This window comes from Dromiciops gliroides, chromosome 1 (assembly GCF_019393635.1).
Source record: "Dromiciops gliroides isolate mDroGli1 chromosome 1, mDroGli1.pri, whole genome shotgun sequence".
NCBI classification, from domain to species: Eukaryota; Metazoa; Chordata; class Mammalia; order Microbiotheria; family Microbiotheriidae; genus Dromiciops; species Dromiciops gliroides.
In genome coordinates, this window is record NC_057861.1 from 438,747,969 (window position 1) to 438,762,047 (window position 14,079).

General features: G+C 39.1%; 1 protein-coding gene across 1 annotated transcript in view; it reads right to left on the reverse strand.

Moving 5' to 3' along the window:
- MCCC2 (methylcrotonyl-CoA carboxylase subunit 2) overlaps positions 1 to 13,724 on the reverse strand; it is an 87,694-nt gene extending 73,970 nt beyond the window's left edge. The window contains exons 1-2 of the mRNA XM_043975077.1: positions 13,531 to 13,724; positions 2,274 to 2,340 (exon numbers count right to left, since the gene is read on the reverse strand). Coding sequence (XP_043831012.1) covers positions 2,274 to 2,340; positions 13,531 to 13,665 — 202 coding nt within the window. The 5' untranslated portion in view covers positions 13,666 to 13,724. The remainder of the gene's footprint in view (positions 1 to 2,273; positions 2,341 to 13,530) is intronic.
- Positions 13,725 to 14,079: the final 355 nt, after the last annotated feature.

The window sequence follows — 14,079 nt, forward strand, 5'->3', positions numbered from 1 at the left end:
CAAAGTCTGTGATATGGCTGGCGTCCACTAAAAAAAAATCCTCTTTCAGAAAATAACCAGAATTTTTTTGATCTCCCTACAACCATACTACTGATACATAAAATGGTCATTCAGCATTCAACATACATTAATATATGTGTAGCACTTCAGTAAATGAAATTAAATAATATGCTTAGTTTTAGTACTTAAGGCTTTATTAATAATAAAGCTACAAAAAGTTCCATACTCTCCAAAAAGCAATACTAAAAGCTGAAACATAAGGGAACTTAAAGACTGTAAAATTCAAAAGAAATCAGAAACAAAGGCAAAAATGACAAAATTGGGGGCGGAAAAATAAAGGGGAGAAACGAAGAGAACAAAACGTGAGAAAACGTTAGCTATTCTTCACAATCCTTTTCAATTAACCAGGCTTTCCATTTGACAAGAACATTTTAGTTCATTATTCTGAAGTGAATCCTTGAAACTCTGATACTTCTAATACCTCTTTTTTTTTCTTTTTTTCTCTTTATTTTCTTAAAAAATCAACCTATGGTAATATTTTACAGAATTGCCTATGTATAACCTAATTCTGATTGCTTACAGCCTCGGGGAGGGGGGAGGGGAAGGAGGGAAGGAGGCCTAAAATTTGGAACTCAAAACTTTTAAAGAAAAATGTTTATTATTTTTTTAAAAAGAAAGAAAAAATTAATAGGAAAAGTTTTTTTGTTGAAATTAGAAAATTCATGCCCTGCAGTAATAGGAAAAGGGGAAAAAATAGGCCAAAATAAATTACACTTTCATCTCTTGTCCTATATGTGTATAAAAAGAAAAATACAAAGTAAAACAGAAAAGGCTAAGAACATAGTAGGAACCCCACAACCCTATCAACTCCCCAAAAAAATGTTGACAAATTACAACTATTTTAAGGACATTAACCATATCAGCAATGGGCAAAAAGTATAAGTCTTTAAAATGTTTTGCTCCTTCCTCTTATTAGATCATCTTTCTTCCCTAATTTGGTGTCCACCTAGAAAGCAACCAATACCATTCTCATCTAGGACTGCAGAGTTCCTCACCCACCTTGGTCATGCACTAAGTGTGCTCTCCCCTAGAGAGTTCCATGTTGCTATCCAAAAGACCAAATAATAAGGCAAAACTATGGATAGGTTAATAGGTTAATGACCCATCCTAAGAAATTAACAGTTTGTTTGGGGGTTTTTTGGAGACGATGACTTGTTCCAAAGTACAGATTATAAAAGCACAGTATTTGAGATGGAATGTCCCTTATCAGTTATCCAGCCTAACACTCTCATTTACACATGAGACCATCGAGGCCCACAGAGGAATGATGTGCCCAAGGTAATACAAGTTACCCAGATCCTCCAATAGCATTCTTTCCAGTGCAACACGTTACTCATAAGGACTTTTATGGTGCTAGTTGAAGAACCTAGTAAACCAAAGAGGCAGGCAGACACCTCTTCAAATTATATCATGAAATACACCTCTTACTCTACCTAGGAATAGGCCAGCCTTTAAAAAAATTATAATTTCTTTTCTGACCAATAAACTAATCAACAAGCATTTATCAAGTACCTGTCAGAAAATAAGTTCCATTGGAGTAGAGATTATTTCATCAACTTTGTTTGCATCCCCAACACCTAGCGAAGTATTTGGCATACAACAGGCACTTAAAAGTTTGTTGATCAACTGACTGATTGATAGTGTGCCAGGCACTGTACTAGGCATTGGGAATACAAAAACAAAATCAAAAACAGTTCCTGCCCACAAAGAGCTTACATTCTATTGACAGAAACAACACGTAACCAGATGAATAAATGCAAAACATTTTAAAAAGTACAAATTATCTGGGAAGAGGAGAGAAATATTAGTAACTGGAGAAAATCAAGAATAGCCTCATGTAGGAAGTGGCACTTCATCTAAGCTTTTAAGGAAGCTGAAGATTACAAGAAGCAAAGGTTAGGAGAAAGCACACAGAGAAGGAGTGTTAAGTGTCAGGGAAGAACAAGAAGGGCAGATGGATTAAGATAGAGATTGTAAAGGGGCATACAGCATAATAAACTTGGAAAGTAAATCTAGGGAGAAATTATAAAGGGCTTTAAATGTCAAACAGGAATTTCATCATAGGGACAACAGGAAGTCACTTCAACTTTTGGACAAGGGAGAACCATGATCAGACTTGTACTTCTGGAATATCACTTTGGCAAATCTTCCCAGGATGAATTATAGAGGCATAAAATTAAATGTTAAAATAAAATAAATGTCACTATATTTACCTAGTCTGATATGCTCTGCTCGCTCATGAAGTTCAATTACTAGAGCTTTCATTCGTTCATAGTTCTCCTAGAACAGATTGAAAAAAAAATTTTTAAGTTATATGGAAATGGATAAATGGTCAAAGGTTTAATAACAGTTGTAGTAGTAATGGTAGTGGTAACAGAACTAGCAGCAGAAGCAGCAGCAGACATCATCACCATCACTGGTTTGCTAAGTTCTTTACATGTTAATTCATTTGATCCTCACAACAACCCTCTGAGGCAGGCACTATTATTATGCCCATCTTACAGATGAAGAAACTGAAGCTTAAATGATTTGACTTAAAGTTACACAACTAGGAAGTGTCAGAGGCAGGATTTGAACTCAGGTCTAATTCCAAGTCTGATGCTAGCTCTACTCCACCTACCTAAACACTCATTAAAAGAATTACTGACTACTATAATAACAACCATATGAAAGAATGCTTCAAATCACTAATAATAAGTAAAATGCAAACCAAAAGAGCCATGTCACTTCTTTCTCCCTGAAACATCACTCTATTTCATTCTATTACTATAGTACTAAGCTAAGTTATCATTTAGTTATATGGCTAAAAGGCTTTGGTAAACATGCTGTAGTTTACAAGGTGGTGTGTGTGTGTATGTGTGTGTGTGTGTGTGAGAGAGAGGCGGACATTAATCAAGGACTTAGACAGGTCAAATGAGCAGAACAAAACAACTTGTACTTAGTGCTTTAAAGGTTAACAAAATATTTTCATCACACATACACTGTGAAGTAGCTGGCATGTTACCCCCACTTTACATATAACAAATAGGTACAGTTTTGTCAGGGTCATTCCCAATACCAGTCCCAACTAATAAGTCTCAGAAACAGGCCTTAAATTAAGTCTTCCGACCACCACTTTTGATACCAAACCACGGTGCCCCATGGAAGGCACCAGAAGATTAAGGCAAGAGGTGAGGGGGTGGAAGAAGAGTCAGAAATAGTTTTCCAAGGGCACAGAAAGGCAAAGATCAGTCCCCAAGGGTTGAGAGAGCCGGACTAAAAAGCAGGACAAAGAGGACAAGAGGCCAGAAAGTACAGAAGCTTCAGGGGTAGGAAGTATGTACCAATTACAGATTAAATAAACCTATCCTTGAGTGAGTACAAGCCCAGTCAAAAGTATGAAACAAGGGCAAAGGTAAGCAGTGTGTTTCCATTATCGGTTTAATAGCCCCACAAAGGCCCAAAGAAAAACATTTGCCTTTCTACTAAGATAAGAGTGCTATACAGAAAGTTAGAGAAAGAAGTATCCTATTTGTTACATGTGCTCATTTCACCCTTTTTGAGAAAGGAAAGAGAAAAAACTGGGGCTGTTTCTATAACTTCTCTCCCATGATAAAACAGCTTCTTTTACTCAAGGGAATCTTTTGATTCTTTTTTTTTCCTTTTTTTTTTTTTTGCAGGGCAATGAGGGTTAAGTGACTTGCCCAGGATCACACAGCTAGTCAGTGTCAAGTGTCTGAGGCCAAAATTTGAACTCAGGTCCTCCTGAATCCAGGACTAGTGCTCTATCCACTGCACCACCTAGCTGCCCCTGTGATTCTTTGATTCTTAAGAAACCTGACCTTAGCCAAATCACTTAACCTCTATGAGATATTCACAAAACGAAAGGATTGCAGTTAAATGATTTCTTAGGTTCACTCCAGCTTTAAAATTCCATTTATCCAAATAATATTTTTCAAGTAACTAATCTTTATAGTTTTTAGAAATTAATGGAATATATCATGAAGAGAGGTTGCAGAGAATTTTTTAAGACAGATATTTTAAGCTATATTTCTAAGATAGTTATATTTTTTAAATATATCAAGATATTTTAAATAATCAAGATAACAAAACCTCTCACAATCTAATAAAATTTTATGATTCTACAATTAGTGCTTCAGTCTGTCACAGCAACTCTTTTGTTTTTTCTAGCACCAGAAAGACCCAGTCACCAACCTAACTACATCTTAATGCTTATGAAGTGTAATAAACAGGATGTGGAATCAAAATTAAAAGCAAATTTGCCCTAATAAATAAGTCTCATTAAAAACAACTCTGGGGCAGCTAGGTGGTGCAGTGGATAGAGCACTGGCCCTGGAGTCAGGAGTACCTGAGTTCAAATCCGGCCTCAGACACTTAACACTTACTAGCTGTGTGACCCTGGGCAAGTCACTTAACCCCAATTGCCTCACCAAAAAAAAAAAAAACAAACTCTGAAGTTTACCTTATTCTCAGTTAATTTGCAAAGATAATAAAAGAGGGGGGGGCAGCTAAGTGATGCAGGGGATAAAGCAACAGCCCTGGATTGAAGAGGACCTGAGATCAAAACTGGCCTCAGACACTTAACACTTAATAGCTGTGTGACCCTGGGCAAGTCACTTAATCCTCATTGCCCTGCCAAAAAAAACAAAAAAAAAGATAATAAAAGAGGGATTAGTAACTAATAAAGCAGCTAGTATGTCCATGCCATTTTATCCAAATCCCACTGTTGGTTATATGTCAAGAAAGACAAACACATAAAGGAAACGTCCCATATACACCAAAATACTTATAACAATAGAAATATTTGTTTTATGGTAGCAAAGAGCTGGAAACAAAGTAGATACCCAAGTGAAAAAGACTGGCCAAGTAAATTGTTGTACATGAATATAATTAAATATCGCATAGTCCTAAGAAACAAAGTATTCAAAAAAGCATGGAATTTATATGCCTAACAGAGTGAAGAAAATAGGAAAATCCAGAAGAACAATGTATACAATGCTATAACAATATAAGTGGAAAAACAAAGAAAAAAGAAACTGAGTACTGTGTAATTACAACCAAGTATGACCCTACAAGAATGGAAAAAATAAGCTCCCCTCTTTAAGGAAGTGGGGACTATGGGTATAGAATACTGTAAATATTGTCAGACATGATTGAAGTCTGGATGATTTGATGATTGATGATTTTGCTGAACTGCTTTTTCCCCCTCTTTTTTAATCTTTGTTACAATGGATGGCTCTCTGAATAGGAAAGGAGGGAAGGATATATTCAGATTTTTAGGTGATGTACCAACAAAAGAGATTAATTAAAATGAGATTTTTTAAAAAAGAACACATCATTCCAAACTAAATGTATGTCCTTGTTTTAAAAGGATTTCTAACCTGGTAGATCAGGTAAATGCTAAAGATTCTATTTACCCATTAAGATAGCATTTGGTAAAATAGCTTATAATATTTTTCTGAAAAATATGGACATGGTAGGGACAGCTGGGTGGCACAGTGGATAAAACACCGGTCATGGATTCGGGAGGACCTGAGTTCAAATCCAGCCTCAGATACTTGACACTAGCTGTGTGACCTTGGGAAGCCACTTAACCCTCACTACCCTGCCCCCTCCCTCAAAAAAAAAAAAAAAGAAAGAAAGAAAGAAAAATATAGACGTGGGCAAGGCAAAACTACAACTAAATGGATTCTGAGCGGGTTCAATGGCTGGACCCAAAAAGTCATTATGAATGATCCCAAGACAGCTTACAGAGAGGCCTCCACGAGTGCCCTCCACCAAGGGTCAGGGCTTGGCCCTGGAATGTTTAATGTTTTTCTCAATGACTTAAATAAAAACATAGATGGGATGGCATACTTATCACCTTTGCAAATAATTCAAATCTGGGAGAGAGAGCTAAACTGGGGAACAGTCAGGAACCAAAATGAAACTGAAAAGCTACAACACTGAGCTGAATCTAATAAGATGAATTTAAGAGAGATTAATGAAAAGTCTTACACACAGATTCAAAAATTCAATTTTAAAAGTAGAAGAGAGAGGAGGCAAGATTTGGGAAGGAGTTTGCCTAAAAAAGATCTGAAGGTTTTAGTGGTCTACAAATCCACTATGATGCAAAAGAATGTGATGCTAAAGTAATTTTGGGCAGCAATAAGATAAGCAAAGCTTTAAGTCAATACCATGGGGCTGGTGGAAGGAACCCAAAAGTTAACGTGAAAAAGAGAAACCAGGAGGCTAGAAGGGACAGAGGGAGAGATATGACAACTATCTTTTTAAGTATCTGAAGGATAATCATATAGCTCCCATAAGGCAGAACTATTATTAATGAGTGAAAGTTGTAAAGGGACAAATGTAGACTTGATTTAGGAAAAACTTCCTAACAATGAGTTTCCAAAAATGAGCTGTCTGCATGGTAATGAATCCCTCCTGCATTAGATGTCTTCCAGAAGAGGTTAATTAACCATTTGTTGAGCAGACTGCAGAAGATACTGTTTTAGAAATATATGTTGGGATCCAACCATTCTGGAGAGCAATTTGGAACTATGCCCAAAGGGCTATAAAGCTGTGCATACCCTTTGACCCAGCAATACCACTATTAGGTCTTTTTCCCAAACAGATCATAAAAAAGGGAAAAGGACCCACATGTACAAAAATATTTATAGCTGCTCTTTCTTTCTTTCTTTCTTTCTTTCTTTCTTTCTTTCTTTCTTTCTTTCTTTCTTTCTTTCTTTCTTTCTTTCTTCTTTCTTTTGTGAGGCAATTGGGGTTAAGTGACTTGCCCAGGGTCACACAGCTAGTAAGTGTCAAGTGTCTGAGGCCAGATTTGAACTTAGGTCCTCCTGAGTCCAGGGCTCATGCTCTATCTACCGCGCCATCTAGCTGCCCCTATAGCTGCTCTTTCTGTGGTGGCAAGGAACTGGAAATTGAGGGGCTGCCCATCAACTGGGGAATGGCTGAACAAGTTATGGTATATTGAATATAAATGGAATACCATTGTGCTGTAAGAAATGATGAGCAGGGGAAGCTAGGTGGTGCAGTGGATAGAGCACCAGCCCTGAAGTCAGGAGGACCTGAGTTCAAATCCAGCCTCAGACACTTGACACTTACTAGCTGTGTGACCCTGGGCAAGTCATTTAACCCCAATTGCCTTACCAAAAAAAAAAAAAAAAGGAAGAAAGAAACAATGAGCAGGCAGAGAAACCTGGAAGGACTTACATGAACTGATGCTGAGTGAAATGAGCAGAACCAGGAGAACACTGCACACAGTATCAACAACACTGTGTGTTGATCAACTGTGATACACTTGACTCTTCTCAGCAATACAACGGTCCAAGATAAGTCCAAAGGACTCAAGATGGAAAATGCTCTCCAAATCCAGGAAAAAAAAAACACTATGGAATCTAGATGCGGATTGAACCATAATATTTCTACTTTTTTTGTTTTTCTTTTTTGAGGTTTTTCCCTTTTGCTCTGATTCTTCTTACACAGCATGGCTAATGCAGAGATATGTTTAATGTGATTTTACATGTATAACCTATATCAGATTACTTGCTGTCTTGGGAAGGGGGGAGGGAGGGAAGGGAAGGAGAAAAATTTGAAACTAGAAATCTTATAAAAACAAATGTTGAAAACTCTCTCTCCATGTAACTGGAAAATAATAAAATACTGTTATGAAAAAAAAGAAGTATATGTTGGACTAGACAGCCTTGGAGGTTCCTTCCAATTCTGAAATTCTGTGATTCTGAGGCCCTGCCATTCCCTATTAACCATCTAGTTATAGCAGTATTTTTTGTAGTAGCCAAAAGCAAACAAACAAAAGCCTAAACAAAGTGGGTGTCCATTAACTGGGATGTAGATGAACAAACTGACATACTAATAAAATTCTATTTGTCATAAGAAATGACATGCTAGGGGGCAGCTAGGTGGTACAGTGGATAAAGCACTGGTCCTGGATTCAGAAGGACCTGAGTTCAAATCCTGCCTCAGACACTTGATACTTACTAGCTGCTGCGTGACCTTGGTCAAGTCACTTAACCCTCATTGCCCCACCAAAAAAAAGAAAGAAAGAAATGACACGCTAAAAATTTAGAGAAACATAGGAAGATTTGGATGAACTGATTCAGAATGAAATAAGAACTAAGACAACAATAAATACAAATGACCACAACTATGTAAATAAAAACACCAAAAGATAACTAAACTCTGATCAACTAATCAATATTGATCCCAGAGAATACACAATGAAACACTTTTCTATTTGGTGGTGGTAGGGATCAAGTTAGTTCTGTTTAACTACTGCCTTTGCTATAAAAGAAAGGGGAAGAGGTGGATCCAGAAGAAACTATAATATAAAAAAACAAAGACATTAATAAAACTTTTTAAAAATAAATAAAATCAAGTACTAATAAATATAGATTTCAACGATATAAAGGGATATATATACATATATATATATGTATATATATATAGTCATTTGATCTTTGAATAAGCCCCAGGAGGTAAGAAGAACAAGTATTACCTAATACCAGCAGGACCTTTTGGGGGGGGGGGAGGGGAGAGGGAACAGCCTATGTTTTATGTTTAATAAGCAAACCCTAGGGAGTTATCTAAGGCACAAAGGTAAAACGCCTTATCCAACTTTTAAGTATTAGAAGGCAAGACTGAACCCATGTCTGCCTGACTCCACTCATCTCCAGTAATCTGGTATCCATTTCAATATACTGCCTCTCAATTGGGGTTGGGTGGCTTGCCCGGGGTCATGCGGCTGGTGGGTGTTGGGTGTCTGGGGCTGGATTTGGGCTCCAGTGCTCCTGGTTCCAGGGCCGGTGCTCTGTCCGCTGCACCACCTAGCTGCTCCTGGAAACACATTTAAAAAAAAAATTTTTTTTCTCTTTGACAATTCCTCAGTCTTAAGTTTTGGGAGTTTTTTGACTGTTTTCTCTCACAACCTAGCTAATGTGGGAATGTTTTCCATGACTACTCATGTATAACTTATTTTGAAATGCTTGAGTTCTAGTGGGTGGGGGGTGGAAATGGAGGAGGAAGAGAAGTTGGAACAATTTTTTTTTTTAATTGATGCTAAAATTTGTTTTTACATATATTTTGGAAAATAAAATTCTATTCAAAAAAAACCCAATATACTGCCTCTTATACCATATAAATATTATGCTAATTTTACAAAGAAACTGTACCTAGTTTGACAAAGCTCACATATCTAGTGGCAATGTAATAACCTGAACTTAATTCTTCCAGATTAGAAATGATTATTTCTTAGACATTTATTTACTTAAAAGTCCAGTGCTTTTTGTTGCTAAGAGGTATGAGCTTTTGAAAAGGGAAAAGATCGCTAGTTGGAATTATTGTGGAAGGGCTTCATAAAGATGATGATATTTGAGATGAGACAAACTTTTTAGATATAGAGAAGAAAGGGGGAAAGACATCCCAGAAAAGAGCAATTAGCATTTTAACTATTAAATGCCCTCAGTGATTTTCCATTTCTAAACAAGGTTACCTGATTAAAATGCTGCTACTAGAACAAGGGCAAACAAGTTTTTAATGAAAGAAACTATTCTATAAGTTATTTGTATAGGAACTGCATAAGACACCCCTACAAAGCCTATTAACCAACTCAGAAAACAGATGGCATCTCTGCCTATTCCCACCTGGTGTACAGTCATGATCTGACCACAGGAAAGCTTTATGTTTTCTTTCATTTCCTTCCACAAGCTTCACTTCCTCAATCTATTCACACTGCTACCAAAATGATTTTCCTTAAGCTCAAATCTGACCACATGACTCTCCTATTCAATCAGTTCCAATGGATCCCTATTGCTTCTAGGATTGAATATAGGGCTTACAGCCAAGATTACTGTCTGAACTAAAGTGGACAGGACAGGCAAGCAAGCCAGCAGCCTACCTGTATACTCACAGATGAGCCAGAGACATGTGCAGCCAGTAGAAGACTGTATCCAGAGGCAACAAGAATAAAGAGTTTCTTAGAGAAAGCCCCAAAAGGGGTAAGAATGCCACAGCTTTGGCTCGGATCAATACAATAATCTAAAACAATTCCAAAAAACTCATAATGAAAAATGCCATCCACTTCCGGAGAGCAAGCTGATGAACTCTGAGTGTAAATTAAAGGGCAATTTTTTTAACTTTCTTTATTTTTCTTATTTTTTAAAGGCATTGATAGAATAAAAAGTATTAAGTATTTCCTAAGTAATAGAATCCCTAAAATTAGAATAGGTCAAACAGAAATAAATGATTCCAGGAAGCCAAGATGGCAGAGTTAAGGCAGGAACTCATGTAAACTCTCCCAAACTTCCCTCCAAACAACTTAAAAATAATGCCTCAAATCACATTCTGGAAGGCAGCTGGGGGCAGCTAGGTGACACAGTGGATAAAGCACTGGCCCTGGATTCAGGAGGACCTGAGTTCAAATCCAGCCTCAGGCACTTGACACTTACTAACTTTGTGACCCTGGGCAAGTCACTTAACCCTCTTTGCCCTGCCCCCCCCCAAAAAAAAATCATATTCTGGAGCAGCAGAACCAACAAAAGATTGGAGTGAAACAATTTTCCAGCCCAAGAGGATGTATGAGGTTAAGATAAGGTGGTCAGATAACTGGTCACAAAGAGATTACAGGGGATTCTTTGCTGTCCAGGGTGAAGAGGCACACTAATATTTGTGACTAAGGGCCAAAAAGAGAGATATCACTTGTGGTTACAAGAAAGCAGGGGCCCTGGTCACAGTTCAGAGAAGAAAACAGTGCTTGTGATCACTCACAAGGGAGAAGATGCCCTGGTCTCAGTCCCAAGGTCAAGAGGAGCACCAGCAATTGTGGCTACAAGGGGATAAGGTCCCTTTCTATATAAATACTAAAGCACAGGCCAAGAGAGCGGTGACTATATCTCTCCTCTGTGAGATTAAAATTGGGTATTAGATCATAAATCTCCCCTACTTAGCCTTTTTCCTGCTCCGCTGGTCTCCTGGCTGCACTGCACAGACAGACGCGGACTGGAGTTTGACTCGGCCCGGCTCTCCGTTAACAGCACGCGCTCGGTCTCTCTCCCCAAAGGTGGCCTTGGGTTTTGGTGAGTTTTATACGGAATATAGACTAAGCCTAGACTTAAGACGATTTGTATTGTATTTCTACTTTCCTATCCTTCTAATCAACATCACCTTATGACTACCATACAATAAAAGCTCTATCTAGAAAACCAGAAGCTTCTTCCATTTACTAGTCTGGGAGATAAATTAAGGGAAAGGTTAAGTAAGGGAGATTTATGATCTAATATCCAATTTTAATCTCACACCTTAGATCATACCACCTTGGAAGCACCAAAAACTTGCAGACCCTTCTAACTTGCTCTAAAAACAACAGCATGTAGAATGTAAACTCCTAATAATAGGGACTGATTTGTTTTTGTCTTTGCACCTTATATGTCTACATATTGCCATATCATTTTTTTGGTCCACATTTGTGATTTCATTGGTATATGGAATTCCTAATGAGAAAAACCACCTCTAACAATGCAAACAGGTAACTAACTGCTCTGCAACTTAGTCTTAGAGTTCCCTGGGCCACTCAAAGGTCAAGAGATTTGGCTAGGGTCACAAAGCCAATTTATATGTCAGAAGCAGGACTTGAACCCAATTCTTTCTGATTCAAAGGCAGCTTTCTACCATTATGCCACAGTGTCTCCCACCTTGCCAAATAGTAGGCATTTACATTTTTTTATTTTTTATTATTTTGGAGGGGAGGGGCGATGAGGATTAAGTGGTTTGCCCAGGGTCACACAGCTAGTAAGTGTCAAGTGTCTGAGGCCGGATTTGAACTCAGGTCTTCCTGAATCCAGGGCCGGTGCTTTATCCACTGCACCACCTAGCTGCCCCCAGTAGTAGGTATTTAATAATAAATGTTTGTTGGGGCAGCTAGGTGGCGCAGTGGATAGAGCACCGGCCCTGGATTCAGGAGTACCTGAGTTCAAATCCGGCCTCAGACACTTAACACTTACTAGCTGTGTGACCTTGGGCAAGTCACTTAACCCCAATTGCCTCACTAAAAAAAAAAAAGAATAATAAATGTTTGTTGAATTGGATTTGTAACCATAGAGCGCTAAGTGAGAGCTAGTGGGGGGCAGTAACATGGTGTTCAAATCTGACCTCATACACTTGACACTAGCTGTGTGACCCTGGGAAAGTCACTTAACCCTCACTGCCCTACCCAAAAAAAAAAAAAGACTGTAAGTTGTACCTGACCAATATAGAAATATTTTTCACTTCACATGCATAACTGATATCATATTGCTTGCCTTCTCAATGGTTAGGGGAGGTACTGGGGGGAGAGAAAGAATTTGGAAGTCAAAATTTTTTAATGTTAAAAATAAATAATTATTGAAACATGAAGAAAAAAGGCTATAGGTTACAGAACAGATGTTTAATAATAGAAACTACTTCCCACGGTTGTTGTGGGGATAAAATGAGATTATTTGTAAAGTGCTTTGCAAACTTTAAAGTGCTATATAAATGCTAGTTATCATTATCATCATTATAATGATTATTATTACTTCTGTTGATACTGAAATCACAGATCCCATCAAAAAAGGACTTTATAAAAAAGAGTTGGTATTTATTACCTATGCAAATCAGTGTACTAAGCATTACAGGTGATATGCAGATGAATATGACACAATTATAGGAGCTGAAATTAATGGATAATGAGTCTTAGATTTGAAATCTGAATCCTGCTGTGCTATTTAATAGTTATGTGACTATAGTCAATTCACTTCAGGGTCTGTTTATTCTGAGAGAGAAGAAAGATGAAATTAAGAGAAAGAAAGAGATAGAGGAAGATAAAGACAGATAAAGTGAGAGAGACAGGAGAGAAGAGAGGAGATATATAACTATATAGATAAGTAGAGATGAAAAAGATAAGAGAGGAAGAAAAGGAGAAAGATAGATTGAGAAAGAGAAAAAAAGAGAAAAGAAATAGGGCAAAGATATAACGAGAAATGAAAGATGAGAGATGGGGGGGGCAAATGTTTCCAAGGGGAAACATTCAGTGTTTTGGCCGGGAAATCTAGTACATTATGTTACCGATTAGGAAGCGGGGAGGGGGGGGGGGGGGCAAAGTGGTTTGTCCACTGCCACCCTGTCATATATAAAGTAACAGACCTTACATTCCTTCCCTAGGAATGGACAAGTGCGGGGTTGGCTTTCTATTGCTTGTTCGTAGTTTGTTTGAAGTTCACTGGGAGGGAATCTCAAATCAACCCACAAGGGGAACTTTAGACGTGCACGCCTGGCCTGAGGCTGGGAACGCCACACAGTGAATGAGACCGGGAGATCCCGGGGGCCCTGATCACTGTGCTGGCTCCCCAGCTGGCCCGTGACTGGAGGGAAGGAGGGGCCGCCAGGACCCCCGGGGCGCGGCGACAAGGCCCGGGCCGGCCCTCGCCCCGCCCGGCCTACCTGGTAGAGCGCGGAGCCCGTATCGAGTTGGGAGCCCAGCGCGGCCACCGCGTCCCCATGGTAGGGGCGCAGCCTCGGGGCCGCGGCGCGGCCTGGGAGCAGCACCCGAACACCAGACCTCAGGGCGGACAGCATAGCTGGGAAGCGGGGAGAAGGGAACTAGCAGAACCACCGCGTGCGCGGCAACGCCCCCCTCGGAGGCCAAACGTGAAGACACGTGTCCACACACGCAGTCGTGGATTGGTCAGCAAGGCCCGGCCTATCCCTGTCGCTACAGCCAATAGAGGGCAGACTAGTTTTACCCCGCCCTCCTCTAGGAGTATGTTTTTCCTAAACGTTGTCGCCTCTCTGAGGCTCGCGTGTGGGGTTGCTGTGGCAAGATGTGGCAAGATTCAGGTTTTGAGTGTTAGTGCGTCCTTTCTTAGCTTTCTAACAGTGTGTGACTTTCCCCTAGCTTTGAAGAAACATTTGCGCCTCCTGTGGGCTTTGACTTTGGCAGGTGCCTGCAAAATTGCAAATTCTGAGAGATTATCCCCCACCACCACCACC